Source organism: Entelurus aequoreus, linkage group LG08, assembly GCF_033978785.1.
Source record: "Entelurus aequoreus isolate RoL-2023_Sb linkage group LG08, RoL_Eaeq_v1.1, whole genome shotgun sequence".
NCBI classification, from domain to species: domain Eukaryota; kingdom Metazoa; phylum Chordata; class Actinopteri; order Syngnathiformes; family Syngnathidae; genus Entelurus; species Entelurus aequoreus.
In genome coordinates this window covers 32,437,285-32,450,410 of record NC_084738.1, presented here as the reverse complement: position 1 = coordinate 32,450,410, position 13,126 = coordinate 32,437,285, and the positions used below count along the sequence as shown (strand labels likewise).

The following is a 13,126-nucleotide window of genomic DNA, read 5'->3' as shown; positions in this document are numbered from 1 at the left end:
CAAAACCGCAATAAAAGTTCACCTCCAGGCAGCTACAACCCTTAACTAACACCCTCCCCGGATTGCTAATAATCAAATGTAAACAATCAAATGCAGATACTTTTTTTTATGCCTTCTGATCTCTCTCTCTCTCTCTCTCTCTCTCTCTCTCTCTCTCTCTCTCTCTCTCTCTCTCTCTCTCTCTCTCTCTCTCTCTCTCTCTCTCTATGTCCACTACTTGATGTCCATATCCTACCACCCCCCCCTCCACACCCCTGATTGTAAATAATGTAAATAATTCAATGTGATTATCTTGTGTGATGACTGTATTATGATGATAGTATATATGATAGTATATATCTGTATCATGAATCAATTTAAGTGGACCCCGACTTAAACAAGTTGAAAAACTTATTCGGGTGTTACCATTTAGTGGTCAATTGTACGGAATATGTACTTCACTGTGCAACCTACTAATAAAAGTCTCAATCAATCAATCAAAAAGAAGGAGAGACAGGAAAGAGTGAGAAACGCATGCAGTTTAATGCCCCGCAGCTAAAAGCAACTGCGTGAGAACGTATACTCGAATATCACGATATAGTCAATTTCTATATCGCACAGAGACAAACCCGCGATATATCGAGTATATCAATATATCGCCCAGCCCTATAACATAGCAATAATTTTTGCCATCTTTGTCTTGAGTATATTTATGTGCAGTTTCCAATTTAATTTGTCATCTATATAGATTCCCAAAAATGTTGTTGAATACACCCTATCTATTTCCATATCATCAATTGTTATGTGACACTGTATGTTATTTTTCCTATTGCCAACAATTATATATTTGTTTTAATTAGGTTGATTGATAGTTAATTGGCATCAAACTATTGCTTTAGTATGTGGAGTTCACACTCTATGGTCACTAGGAGCTGGCCAAGGTCTTGCCCAGAACAGTACAGGCTTGTATCATCAGCAAAGAGAATACAGTTAAGTTTTTTAAAGACTTTACAGATATCGTTAATATACAATATAAACAATTTTGGTCCCAGTCCAGAACCTTGGGGTACTCCATGTGTTATAATCTTTTTATCTGAATCTACTTTGTTCATATGCACATACTGTTCTCTGCCACCAAGATAACTTTTCAACCAATCACGAGCAAGACCTCTGACACCATACCTCTGCATTTTGTTTAAAAGTATTGTGTGATCGATGGTGTCAAAGGCCTTGCTCAGGCCAATAAAAACGCCAACAGCAACTCCTTCTTATCAATTGCAGTTGTTACCTCCTCAACTAATACCATCACTGCCATGTTTGATCGAAAACCGTATTGTTCACTTAGCAAGTGATGCTTATCAATAAAACTGTCTAATCTTGATACATATAATTTTTCAAAGACTTTTGAAAATTGTGAAAGTAAAGAAATAGGCCTATAGTTGGTAAACTGATGCTCAGCTCCACTTTTGAAGATGGGAATAACTTTTGCCGTTTTCATTTTCATTGGAAAGACACCTTTTATAAAAGAAATATTACATATATGAGTGAACGGAACAGCTATAAAATCAACAATTTCTTTGATCAGAGAAATGTCTAAATCACAGACAGCAGTCTGTTGACTTCTTGTTTTTCAGAGAATATACAATTTCTGTGATTTCACTTTCATGAACAGGAGAAATGAAAAACAGTTCTAAGTTGTTTTGAATGGTTTGTTCATTAAATTTGACACAGTTTTCTGGTTGTACAATTGAATTTGCTATATTGTGTCCAACATTCACAAAGAAGGTGTTAAATGCATCCGTTATTTCCTTAGGGTTATTTATAGTTTGATTATATTCTATGAAATAGTTTGGATGTTCCTTATTGGTCATATTTTTTTAATGATACCATTTAACATTTTCCATGTACCCTGAATGCTAGTTTTATGTTGTTCTAATACAGGGGTGTCAAACTCAAATACAGAGTGGGCCAAAATTTTAAACTGAACAAAGTCGCAGGCCAAGGTTGAACAAATTAACCTTTTAATAGGGACCCAAACAAGTTTTGCATTGAATATTGAACAAGCAAGGCTTATATAACTTTATAGTGACATGCAAAATCGAGTTTCAAATAATAATAATAATAATAAAACAATATCAATGGCATATCAAATACAATTTAAATAAAAATTGAATGCCTCTTTTCTATTTGCAGCCTTCTGAGGTAAATATCAACATTAATTCATCTGTTCATCTGTGTAGTACTCACAGTTTCTGGTAATATCATTGCCAAGATTACAATCCGGATCGATGTCACTGCCAAACTCATTTGAATTGCAGTTGTAATTGATATTGTCATACAGGTTTAGTTGGATGTGATTACAATTATTATACAGTTCACTACTATTATTATTATCAGTACTTCTACATTCTAATTCCTTATCACCAACATTGTTAAAGATATTTTTTAATTCATTTGACATTATATTTTAGTTTTTTCTTTGTACAGATAACACATTTTCATCCACCTCCACATCCACTGAAACACTTGCACTGAAACACACACACACACACACGCACGCACGCACACACACACACACACACACACACACACACGCACGCACGCACGCACGCACGCACGCACGCACGCACGCACACACACACACACACACACACACACACACACACACACACACACACACACACACACACACACACACACACACACACACACACACACACACACACACACACACACACACACACACACACACAAGACTTTTACTCTATCATGAGCGTCCCAAAGCAGTCCAAGAGAAAAAAGTTTGTATTTGGTATTAGGTTACTGTTTATACGTGGTGTTGAGCATTTGTCCTTATGATCCATCCATCCATCCATTTTCTATCGCTTGTCCCTTTCGGGGTTGCGGGGGGTGGAAGGCGGGGTACACCCTGGACAAGTCGCCACCTCATCACACAGATAGACAGACAACATTCACACTCACATTCACACACTAGGGCCAATTTAGTTTTGCCAATCAACCTATCCCCAGGTGCATGTCTTTGGAGGTGGGACGAAGCCACAGTACCCGGAGGGAACCCACACAGTCACAGGGAGAACATGCAAACTCCACACAGAAAGATCCCGAGCCCGGGATTGAACTCAGGACCTTCATATTGTGAGGCACATGCACTAACCCTTGTTCCACCGTGCTGCCTATCCTTATGATCCAAGGTAAAAAAAAACAAAAAACCACAAATATAGTCTGAGCATTCCAAAAATAAGCTTATCAAAAATCTCACTGTAGCTGTCCTCATCAAAAATGGAACGATCAAAAAATGAGTTCGACAAGAGTGCATTTGTAACTGTCCAAATAAAAATGGAACAATCGACATTATCTGAACTGTTCAAGGTTTTCAAGTTCTCTTACCAGTATCACTTTTGCTTGCTCCGGCGAAGATCCATTTAGTTGTATGAAAACCTTGCAGTTTCTTGTCCATGTGGCTCCAATCTTGTTGTTTTTCCTCAGGATCCGTGCTTCCCGTGCTTTATCCGATATTTTCTTGGTCAGATGCTCGTTGATATACACCGCAGATCCCTTCAACTTTCTTCCTTGTCTCAGTAGTTCCGTCTTGTGTCTCAGGTTTACAAAGCGCACAAGGACTGCAGGCTTTGCTTTGTCTCTGCATGGCAGTGTATGACACGCTAAGATGTTGTTTGCATCCACGGTATGTCTTTTCCTTTGAAAAAGTGCAAGCCTTGGTCCTCCAGAGTTTGCGGATCCTCCGTCTCTGCTTCCTCTCCAACATTCCTGCCCGCCATAGCAGCTCGGGCATATGAGCGCGGTCTGATGCTTAGTCCCGTGATGATTTGTGAACATAAAGGCTGACTTGTTCAAAGAAAGTCTACCGCCTTCATGTCTCCGCAGCTATTACAATACACTTTATTTCAATCTGCCAGAAGATTGCACAGTACAGTACATATTCCGTAAAATTGACCACTAAATGGTAAACCCAGAATAAGTTTTTCAACTTGTTTAAGTCGGGGTCCACGTTAATCAATTCATGGTATAAAGTCTTCAAACTAAGAAGAACCATGATGAACATTCTGAATTTATTTCATCCATCCATTCATTTTCTAGATAATCTTACTCATCTCACCATATGAAATATAACTTACTTATTTTTATTGTTATTCCTTTTGGAGTATGTTGTGAATCAATTGAGAAAGAAAGTAAAAGGTGTAGGATTAAATAAGCTCTTCTTCTTTTTCCTACTCCTTTTCGAACATGTTGAATAGTGAAACTGGAAATTGTGATGTATCATGTTTTATGTGCTCGCATGTTCCAAATAAACTCAAACTCAAACAAAATGTATTCACAATATACTCCATAAGTAATAACAATAAAAATAAATAAGTAATAATTAGTGAAGTAAGTTATATTTCATATGGTGAGATAAGTAAGATTATCTAGAAAATGAGTAGATGGATTGATTGATTGTTTGAGACTTTTATTAGTAGATTGCACAGTACAGTACATATTCCGTACAATTGACCACTAAATGGTAACACCCGAATAAGTTTTTCAACTTGTTTAAGTCGGGGTCCACGTTAATCAATTCATGGTATGAAGTCTTCAAACTTAAAGTGTTTACAAAGTACAAAGAAGAAGAACCATGATAAACATTCTGAATTTATTTCATCCATCCATTCATTTTCTAGATAATCTTACTCATCTCACCATATGAAATATAACTTACTTATTTTTATTGTTATTCCTTTTGGAGTATATTGTGAATCAATTGAGAACAGGAAGTGAACAAAAGTTTTAGCAACTGCTATGTAAAGGAAAAGGGGTAGGATTAAATAAGCTCTGCTTCTTCCTACTCCTTTTCGAACATGTTGAATAGAGAAACTGGAAATTGTGATGTATCATGTTGTATGCATGCATGTTCGAAATAAACTCAAACAAAATGTATTCACAATATACTCCATAAGTAATAACAATAAAAATAAATAAGTAATAATTAGTGAAGTAAGTTATATTTCATATGGTGAGATAAGTAACATTATCTAGAAAATGAGTAGATGGATTGATTGATTGTTTGAGACTTTTATTAGTAGATTGCACAGTACAGTACATATTCCGTACAATTGACCACTAAATGGTAACACCCGAATAAGTTTTTCAACTTCTTTAAGTCGGGGTCCACGTTAATCAATTCATGGTATAAAGTCTTCAAACTAAGAAGAAGAACCATGATGAACATTCTGAATTTATTTCATCCATCCATTCATTTTCTAGATAATCTTACTCATCTCACCATATGAAATATAACTTACTTATTTTTATTGTTATTCCTTTTGGAGTAGGTTGTGAATCAATTGAGAAAGGAATGAAAAGGGGTAGCTCTGCTTCATTCCTACTCCTTTTCGAACATGTTGAATAGAGAAACTGGAAATGGTGATGTGTCATGTTGTATGCATGCATGTTCGAAATAAACTCAAACAAAATGTATTCACAATATACTCCATAAGTAATAACAATAAAAATAAATAAGTAATAATTAGTGAAGTAAGTTATATTTCATATGGTGAGATAAGTAACATTATCTAGAAAATGAGTAGATGGATTGATTGATTGTTTGAGACTTTTATTAGTAGATTGCACAGTACAGTACATATTCCGTACAATTGACCACTAAATGGTAACACCCGAATAAGTTTTTCAACTTCTTTAAGTCGGGGTCCACGTTAATCAATTCATGGCATAAAGTCTTCAAACTAAGAAGAAGAACCATGATGAACATTCTGAATTTATTTCATCCATCCATTCATTTTCTAGATAATCTTACTCATCTCACCATATGAAATATAACTTACTTATTTTTATTGTTATTCCTTTTGGAGTATATTGTGAATCAATTGAGAACAGGAAGTGAACAAAAGTTTTAGCAACTGCTATGTAAAGGAAAAGGGGTAGGATTAAATAAACTCTGCTTCTTCCTACTCCTTTTCGAACATGTTGAACAGAGAAACTGGAAATTGTGATGTATCATGTTGTATGCATGCATGTTCGAAATAAACTCAAACAAAATGTATTCACAATATACTCCATAAGTAATAACAATAAAAATAAATAAGTAATAATTAGTGAAGTAAGTTATATTTCATATGGTGAGATAAGTAAGATTATCTAGAAAATGAGTAGATGGATTGATTGATTGTTTGAGACTTTTATTAGTAGATTGCACAGTACAGTACATATTCCGTACAATTGACCACTAAATGGTAACACCCGAATAAGTTTTTCAACTTGTTTAAGTCGGGGTCCACGTTAATCAATTCATGGTATAAAGTCTTCAAACTAAGAAGAAGAACCATGATGAACCTTCTGAATTTATTTAATCCATCCATTCATTTTCTAGATAATCTTACTCATCTCACCATATGAAATATAACTTACTTATTTTTTATTGTTATTCCTTTTGGAGTATGTTGTGAATCAATTGAGAAAGGAATGAAAAGGGGTAGCTCTGCTTCATTCCTACTCCTTTTCGAACATGTTGAATAGAGAAACTGGAAATGGTGATGTGTCATGTTGTATGCATGCATGTTCCAAATAAACTCAAACAAAATGTATTCACAATATACTCCATAAGTAATAAAAATAAAAATAAAAAAGTAATAATTAGTGAAGTAAGTTATATTTCATATGGTGAGATAAGTAACATTATCTAGAAAATGAGTAGATGGATTGATTGATTGTTTGAGACTTTTATTAGTAGATTGCACAGTACAGTACATATTCCGTACAATTGACCACTAAATGGTAACACCCGAATAAGTTTTTCAACTTCTTTAAGTCGGGGTCCACGTTAATCAATTCATGGTATAAAGTCTTCAAACTAAGAAGAAGAACCATGATGAACATTCTGAATTTATTTCATCCATCCATTCATTTTCTAGATAATCTTACTCATCTCACCATATGAAATATAACTTACTTATTTTTATTGTTATTCCTTTTGGAGTATGTTGTGAATCAATTGAGAAAGGAATGAAAAGGGGTAGCTCTGCTTCATTCCTACTCCTTTTCGAACATGTTGAATAGAGAAACTGGAAATGGTGATGTGTCATGTTGTATGCATGCATGTTCCAAATAAACTCAAACAAAATGTATTCACAATATACTCCATAAGTAATAAAAATAAAAATAAATAAGTAATAATTAGTGAAGTAAGTTATATTTCATATGGTGAGATAAGTAACATTATCTAGAAAATGAGTAGATGGGTTGATTGATTGTTTGAGACTTTTATTAGTAGATTACACAGTACAGTACATATTCCGTACAATTGACCACTAAATGGTAACACCCGAATAAGTTTTTCAACTTGTTTAAGTCGGGGTCCACGTTAATCAATTCATGGTATAAAGTCTTCAAACTAAGAAGAAGAACCATGATGAACATTCTGAATTTATTTAATCCATCCATTCATTTTCTAGATAATCTTACTCATCTCACCATATGAAATATAACTTACTTATTTTTATTGTTATTCCTTTTGGAGTATGTTGTGAATCAATTCAGAAAGGAAGTAAAAGGTGTAGGATTAAATAAGCTCTTCTTCTTTTTCCTACTCCTTTTCGAACATGTTGAATAGTGAAACTGGAAATTGTGATGTATCATGTTTTATGTGCTTGCATGTTCCAAATAAACTCAAACTCAAACAAAATGTATTCACAATATACTCCATAAGTAATAACAATAAAAATAAATAAGTAATAATTAGTGAAGTAAGTTATATTTCATATGGTGAGATAAGTAAGATTATCTAGAAAATTAGTAGATGGATTGATTGATTGTTTGAGACTTTTATTAGTAGATTGCACAGTACAGTACATATTCCGTACAATTGACCACTAAATGGTAACACCCGAATAAGTTTTTCAACTTGTTTAAGTCGGGGTCCACGTTAATCAATTCATGGTATGAAGTCTTCAAACTTAAAGTGTTTACAAAGTACAAAGAAGAAGAACCATGATAAACATTCTGAATTTATTTCATCCATCCATTCATTTTCTAGATAATCTTACTCATCTCACCATATGAAATATAACTTACTTATTTTTATTGTTATTCCTTTTGGAGTATATTGTGAATCAATTGAGAACAGGAAGTGAACAAAAGTTTTAGCAACTGCTATGTAAAGGAAAAGGGGTAGGATTAAATAAGCTCTGCTTCTTCCTACTCCTTTTCGAACATGTTGAATAGAGAAACTGGAAATTGTGATGTATCATGTTGTATTCATGCATGTTCGAAATAAACTCAAACAAAATGTATTCACAATATACTCCATAAGTAATAACAATAAAAATAAATAAGTAATAATTAGTGAAGTAAGTTATATTTCATATGGTGAGATAAGTAACATTATCTAGAAAATGAGTAGATGGATTGATTGATTGTTTGAGACTTTTATTAGTAGATTGCACAGTACAGTACATATTCCGTACAATTGACCACTAAATGGTAACACCCGAATAAGTTTTTCAACTTGTTTAAGTCGGGGTCCACGTTAATCAATTCATGGTATAAAGTCTTCAAACTAAGAAGAAGAACCATGATGAACATTCTGAATTTATTTAATCCATCCATTCATTTTCTAGATAATCTTACTCATCTCACCATATGAAATATAACTTACTTATTTTTATTGTTATTCCTTTTGGAGTATGTTGTGAATCAATTGAGAAAGGAATGAAAAGGGGTAGCTCTGCTTCATTCCTACTCCTTTTCGAACATGTTGAATAGAGAAACTGGAAATGGTGATGTGTCATGTTGTATGCATGCATGTTCCAAATGAACTCAACTCAACTGGTGCGTAATGGCTTCACGCACAATCTGTGCCACAAATGCAATTTAGGCGCACCTACCCAGAAAGTCACTTGAGGGTCCCCATGACGAGCGTCTCCGAGTTGAACTCGAACTGGTTGCTGGAGGAGGCCGACTTCCCCCAGGAGTACAAGCTGGGCGGCCGCTGCTTGAACGACGACGTGTAGCGGTAGAAGCTCCGGTGGCGGTTCTTCAGATACTCCCGGTAGTTCTTGGTGAGGAGCGTGTAGAGGAAGGGGTTAATGCAGCTGTTGCTGTAGGTGAGACTCGCCACCAGGTAGTTGATGCAGGTGTGCGTCTGCGAGGCCAAGCTCAGCGGCTTGCTGCGGTACAAAGGCAGCAGCTGCCAGATCCAGAAGGGCAGGAAGCAGGCCCAGAACACCAGCACGATAGTGAAGATCATGATGAGAACTTTTTGCTTGGGCGAGCGCTTCCCGCCTTTGCTGACGGCAGAGTTGCGCTGCGACTCCAAGTAGGTGCGCGCCAACTTGACGTACAAGTAGCCGATGACCAGCCCCGGCGCCATGATGCTGGTGCCGAACAGGACCGTCACGTAGACTTTGTAAGCCACGGGCGCCCAGACGGGAGCGCACATCCTCTTCACGCCTCCGTCCGGGGACGTGGCGGTGGTCTGGGCCACCATCACCATCATGGGCACGGTGAGCAGCAGCGAGAGGAGCCACACGCCCCACGCCAGAGCCTTGCGGTAACTCTTGGAGCGGCGCGCCGTGTCCAGCGGCTTGGTGACGGCCAGGTAGCGCTCGGAGCACATGACGGTGAGCGTGAAGATGCTGGCGTGCATGGTCAGGAGGTCCAGGCTGAGCAGGACGCGGCAGCCCACGTCGCCGAAGTGCCAGTCCTTGAGGAAGTAGGTGGCCACCACGAAGGGGATGGTGGACAGGTAGAGGAGGTCCGCCAGCGCCAGGTTGACGATGGAGACGTACATGGACGTGGCGAAGCGCATGGAGTGACGCATCACCACCAGCGTGTACACGTTCCCGGACACGCCGATGACGTACACGACGGACAGGAGAGTCCCGAACGTGGAATTGATGACGAGCTCCTCGTCCGCCGTCCCGGAGTTGAAAAAGGAGGCGTTCGACATCCTGGAAGGTGGATAAAATGTCAACTGCGCGCGACCGCCTCGTGGCTCTTTTGAAGTTTGGGAAAGATGCGCGTGAGCCGAGCGAGGTTGTGTCTCTCTCGCGCGTGCAGCCGCTTCTGACGTCATCACCGTAACGCAGAGCGAGGATGTTGCAACATACATCCTTTCCAAGCTCTCCTACTCAATGATTTGTTTCATTGAATAGTTTCATTTTGGACCTCTTTTTAGGCACTTCACTTCAACTTACTTTTTAATGCAGCTACATACTGTCTAATGATTAAAACAACAGATTAATCGCACTTCTAGTAAATTAGACTTAGACTTAGACTTCCTTTTTATTGTCATTCAAATTTGAACTTTACAGTACAGATAAGAATGACATTTCGTTACATTAGCTCATGGTAGTGCAGGATAAAAAAAAGCAATAAGGTGCATATATAAATAAATAAATAGTTACCGTGTACAGATAAATATATTGCACTTTTTCACATGCTTCCACATTTATGTACGGGTGTTATATTGTCTTTTTTATTCCAGCGAGTTAATCCATTTGCTAGCATGCAACTTTAAAGGGCGCCTATACAATTTCAGTGTTGGCGCTAGGAATTTTCAAATTGGGGTCCCACAGTGAATTTCTGGGGTCCCACTTTTTTTGTAAGCGTTATATCTCACATTCAATATTGTGTTTTGGAAAAAGGTTGTCATAAACGTTACTTAATTCATAAAAAAACAAAAGAAAACCAGTTTTTATGCGTATGTAAATGTATCAGTTATAAACATTCATTCACTTTCTTCTTTCATTCATGGATCTAAACTTTACCGTTTCTATATTTTTATTTAGTAAGTTGTAGGTGTATTTATTTCAGTATAAAAGTGTAAAAAGTGAGGTCACTACATCCAGTCTCCAAGCTCTCCTACTCAATTATTTGTTTCATTGAATAGTTTCAGCACACTCAGACCTCTTTTTATGCACTTCACTTCAACTTGCTTTTTGTATGCAGCTAAAATAAAAGGTAATACATAGTGCTGTCTAATGATTAAAACAACAGATTAATCGCACTTCTGAGGTGATTAATCACAGTAAATTACTTGCTAGCATGCAATTTTAAAGGGCGCCTATACAACTTTAGTGTTGGCGCTAGGAATTTTCAAAATGGGGTCCCAGGGACCCCATCAAGTCATAAAAATGGGGTCCCACAGTGAATTTTTGGGGTCCCACTTTTTTGTAAGCGTTTTAAAAACAAATGATAAATGTATGCATTATCCTGTTATATCTCACATTCAATATTGTGTTTTGGAAAAAGGTTGTCATAAACGTTACTTAATTCATAAAAAAACAAAAGAAAACCATTTTTTATGCATATGTAAATGTATTCAGTTATAAACATTCATTCACTTTCTTCTTTCATTCATGGATCTAAACTTTACCGTTTCTATATTTTTATTTAATAAGTTGTAGGTGTATTTATTTCAGTATAAAAGTGTAAAAAGTGAGGTCACTACATCCACTTTTCAAGCTCTCCTACTCAATTATTTGTTTCATTGAATAGTTTAATTTTGTTCGGCACACTCAGACCTCTTTTTATGCACTTCACTTCAATTTACTTTTTGTATGCAGCTACATACTGTCTAATGATTAAATCAACAGATTAATCGCACTTCTGAGGTAATTAATCACCGTAAATTATCAATCAATCAATCAATCAATGTTTATTTATATAGCCCTAAATCACAAGTGTCTCAAAGGGCTGTACAAGCCACAACGACATCCTCGGTACAGAGCCCACATACGGGCAAGGAAAAACTCACCCCAGTGGGACGTCGGTGAATGACTATGAAAAAAAATTACTTGCTAGCATGCAATTTTAAAGGGCGCCTATACAATTTCAGTGTTGGCGCACTTCACTTCAACTTGCTTTTTGTATGCAGCTAATTTAAAAGGTAATAAATAGTGCCGTCAAATGATAAAAAAAACCCCAGAATAATCGCACTTCTGAACTTCTGAGGTGATTAATCACAGTAAATTACTTGCTAGCATGCAACATTCTAATCAATTTTAAAGGGCGCCTATACAACTTCAGTGTTGGCGCTAGGAATTTTCAAATTGAACCCATCAAGTCATAAAAATGGGGTCCCACAGTGAATTTTTGGGGTCCCACTTTTTTTTGTAAGCGTTTTGAAAACAGATGATAAACGTATGCATTATCCTGTTATATCTCACTTTCTATATTGTCCATCCATCCATCCATCTTCTTCCGCTTATCCGAGGTTGGGTCGCGGGGGCAGCAGCTTAAGCAGGGAAGCCCAGACTTCCCTCTCCCCAGCCACTTCGTCCAGCTCCTCCCGGGGGATCCCGAGGCGTTCCCAGGCCAGCCGGGAGACATAGTCTTCCCAACGTGTCCTGGGTCTTCCCCGTGGCCTCCTACCGTTCTATATTCTATATTGTGTTTTTGAAAAAGATTGTCATAAATGTTACTTAATTCATAAAAATTTAAAAAAAAAAAAAAAAAAAAAAAAAAAAATATATATATATATATATATATACACACAAAAGAAAACACGTTTTTATGCATATGTAAATGTATTCAGTTATAAACATTAATTCACTTTCTTCTTTCCTTCATGGATCTAAACTTTATCGCTGCCGGTATTTTTTTCTATATTTTTATTTAATAAGTTGTAGGTATATTTATTTCAGTATAAAACTGTAAAAAGTGAGGTCACTACATCTACTTTCCAAGCTCTCCTACTCAATTATTTGTTTCATTGAATAGTTTAATTTTGGTCGGCACACTCAGACCTCTTTTTATGCACTTCACTTCAACTTACTTTTTGTATGCAGCTGGTTTCATAATACACCTTACGGTGCAACCTGGACACATCATCAGTGATTCTCCCGGGGTCATAGGGTGATCAGTCCCTCGACTTGCGTCCCCCCTCCGACGGTCTGCCCCGGGGTTGCGCCGGTGGTGCTTGGAGGTTCCAGGCACTGTGGGGAATGTCCGGGCCTGGGTCCTTCTCCGTCTCATCAGGGCCGTACAAGGTACTGGCCCTGTGCGTTTCCTCAGGCAGCCTATCTTGATCTTATGTGTCTTCAGGGTAAAATAAAAGGTAATAAATAGTGCCGTCAAATGATTAAAAAAAAAACAGATTAATCGCACTTTT

General features: G+C 37.0%; 1 protein-coding gene across 1 annotated transcript in view; it reads right to left on the bottom strand.

Moving 5' to 3' along the window:
• Window positions 1–10,015, bottom strand: part of LOC133655783 (urotensin-2 receptor) — a 39,033-nt gene extending 29,018 nt beyond the window's left edge. Inside the window, exon 1 of the mRNA XM_062056265.1 lies at window positions 8,898–10,015. Coding sequence (XP_061912249.1) covers window positions 8,906–9,961 — 1,056 coding nt within the window. The 5' untranslated portion in view covers window positions 9,962–10,015 and the 3' untranslated portion in view covers window positions 8,898–8,905. The remainder of the gene's footprint in view (window positions 1–8,897) is intronic.
• Window positions 10,016–13,126: the final 3,111 nt, after the last annotated feature.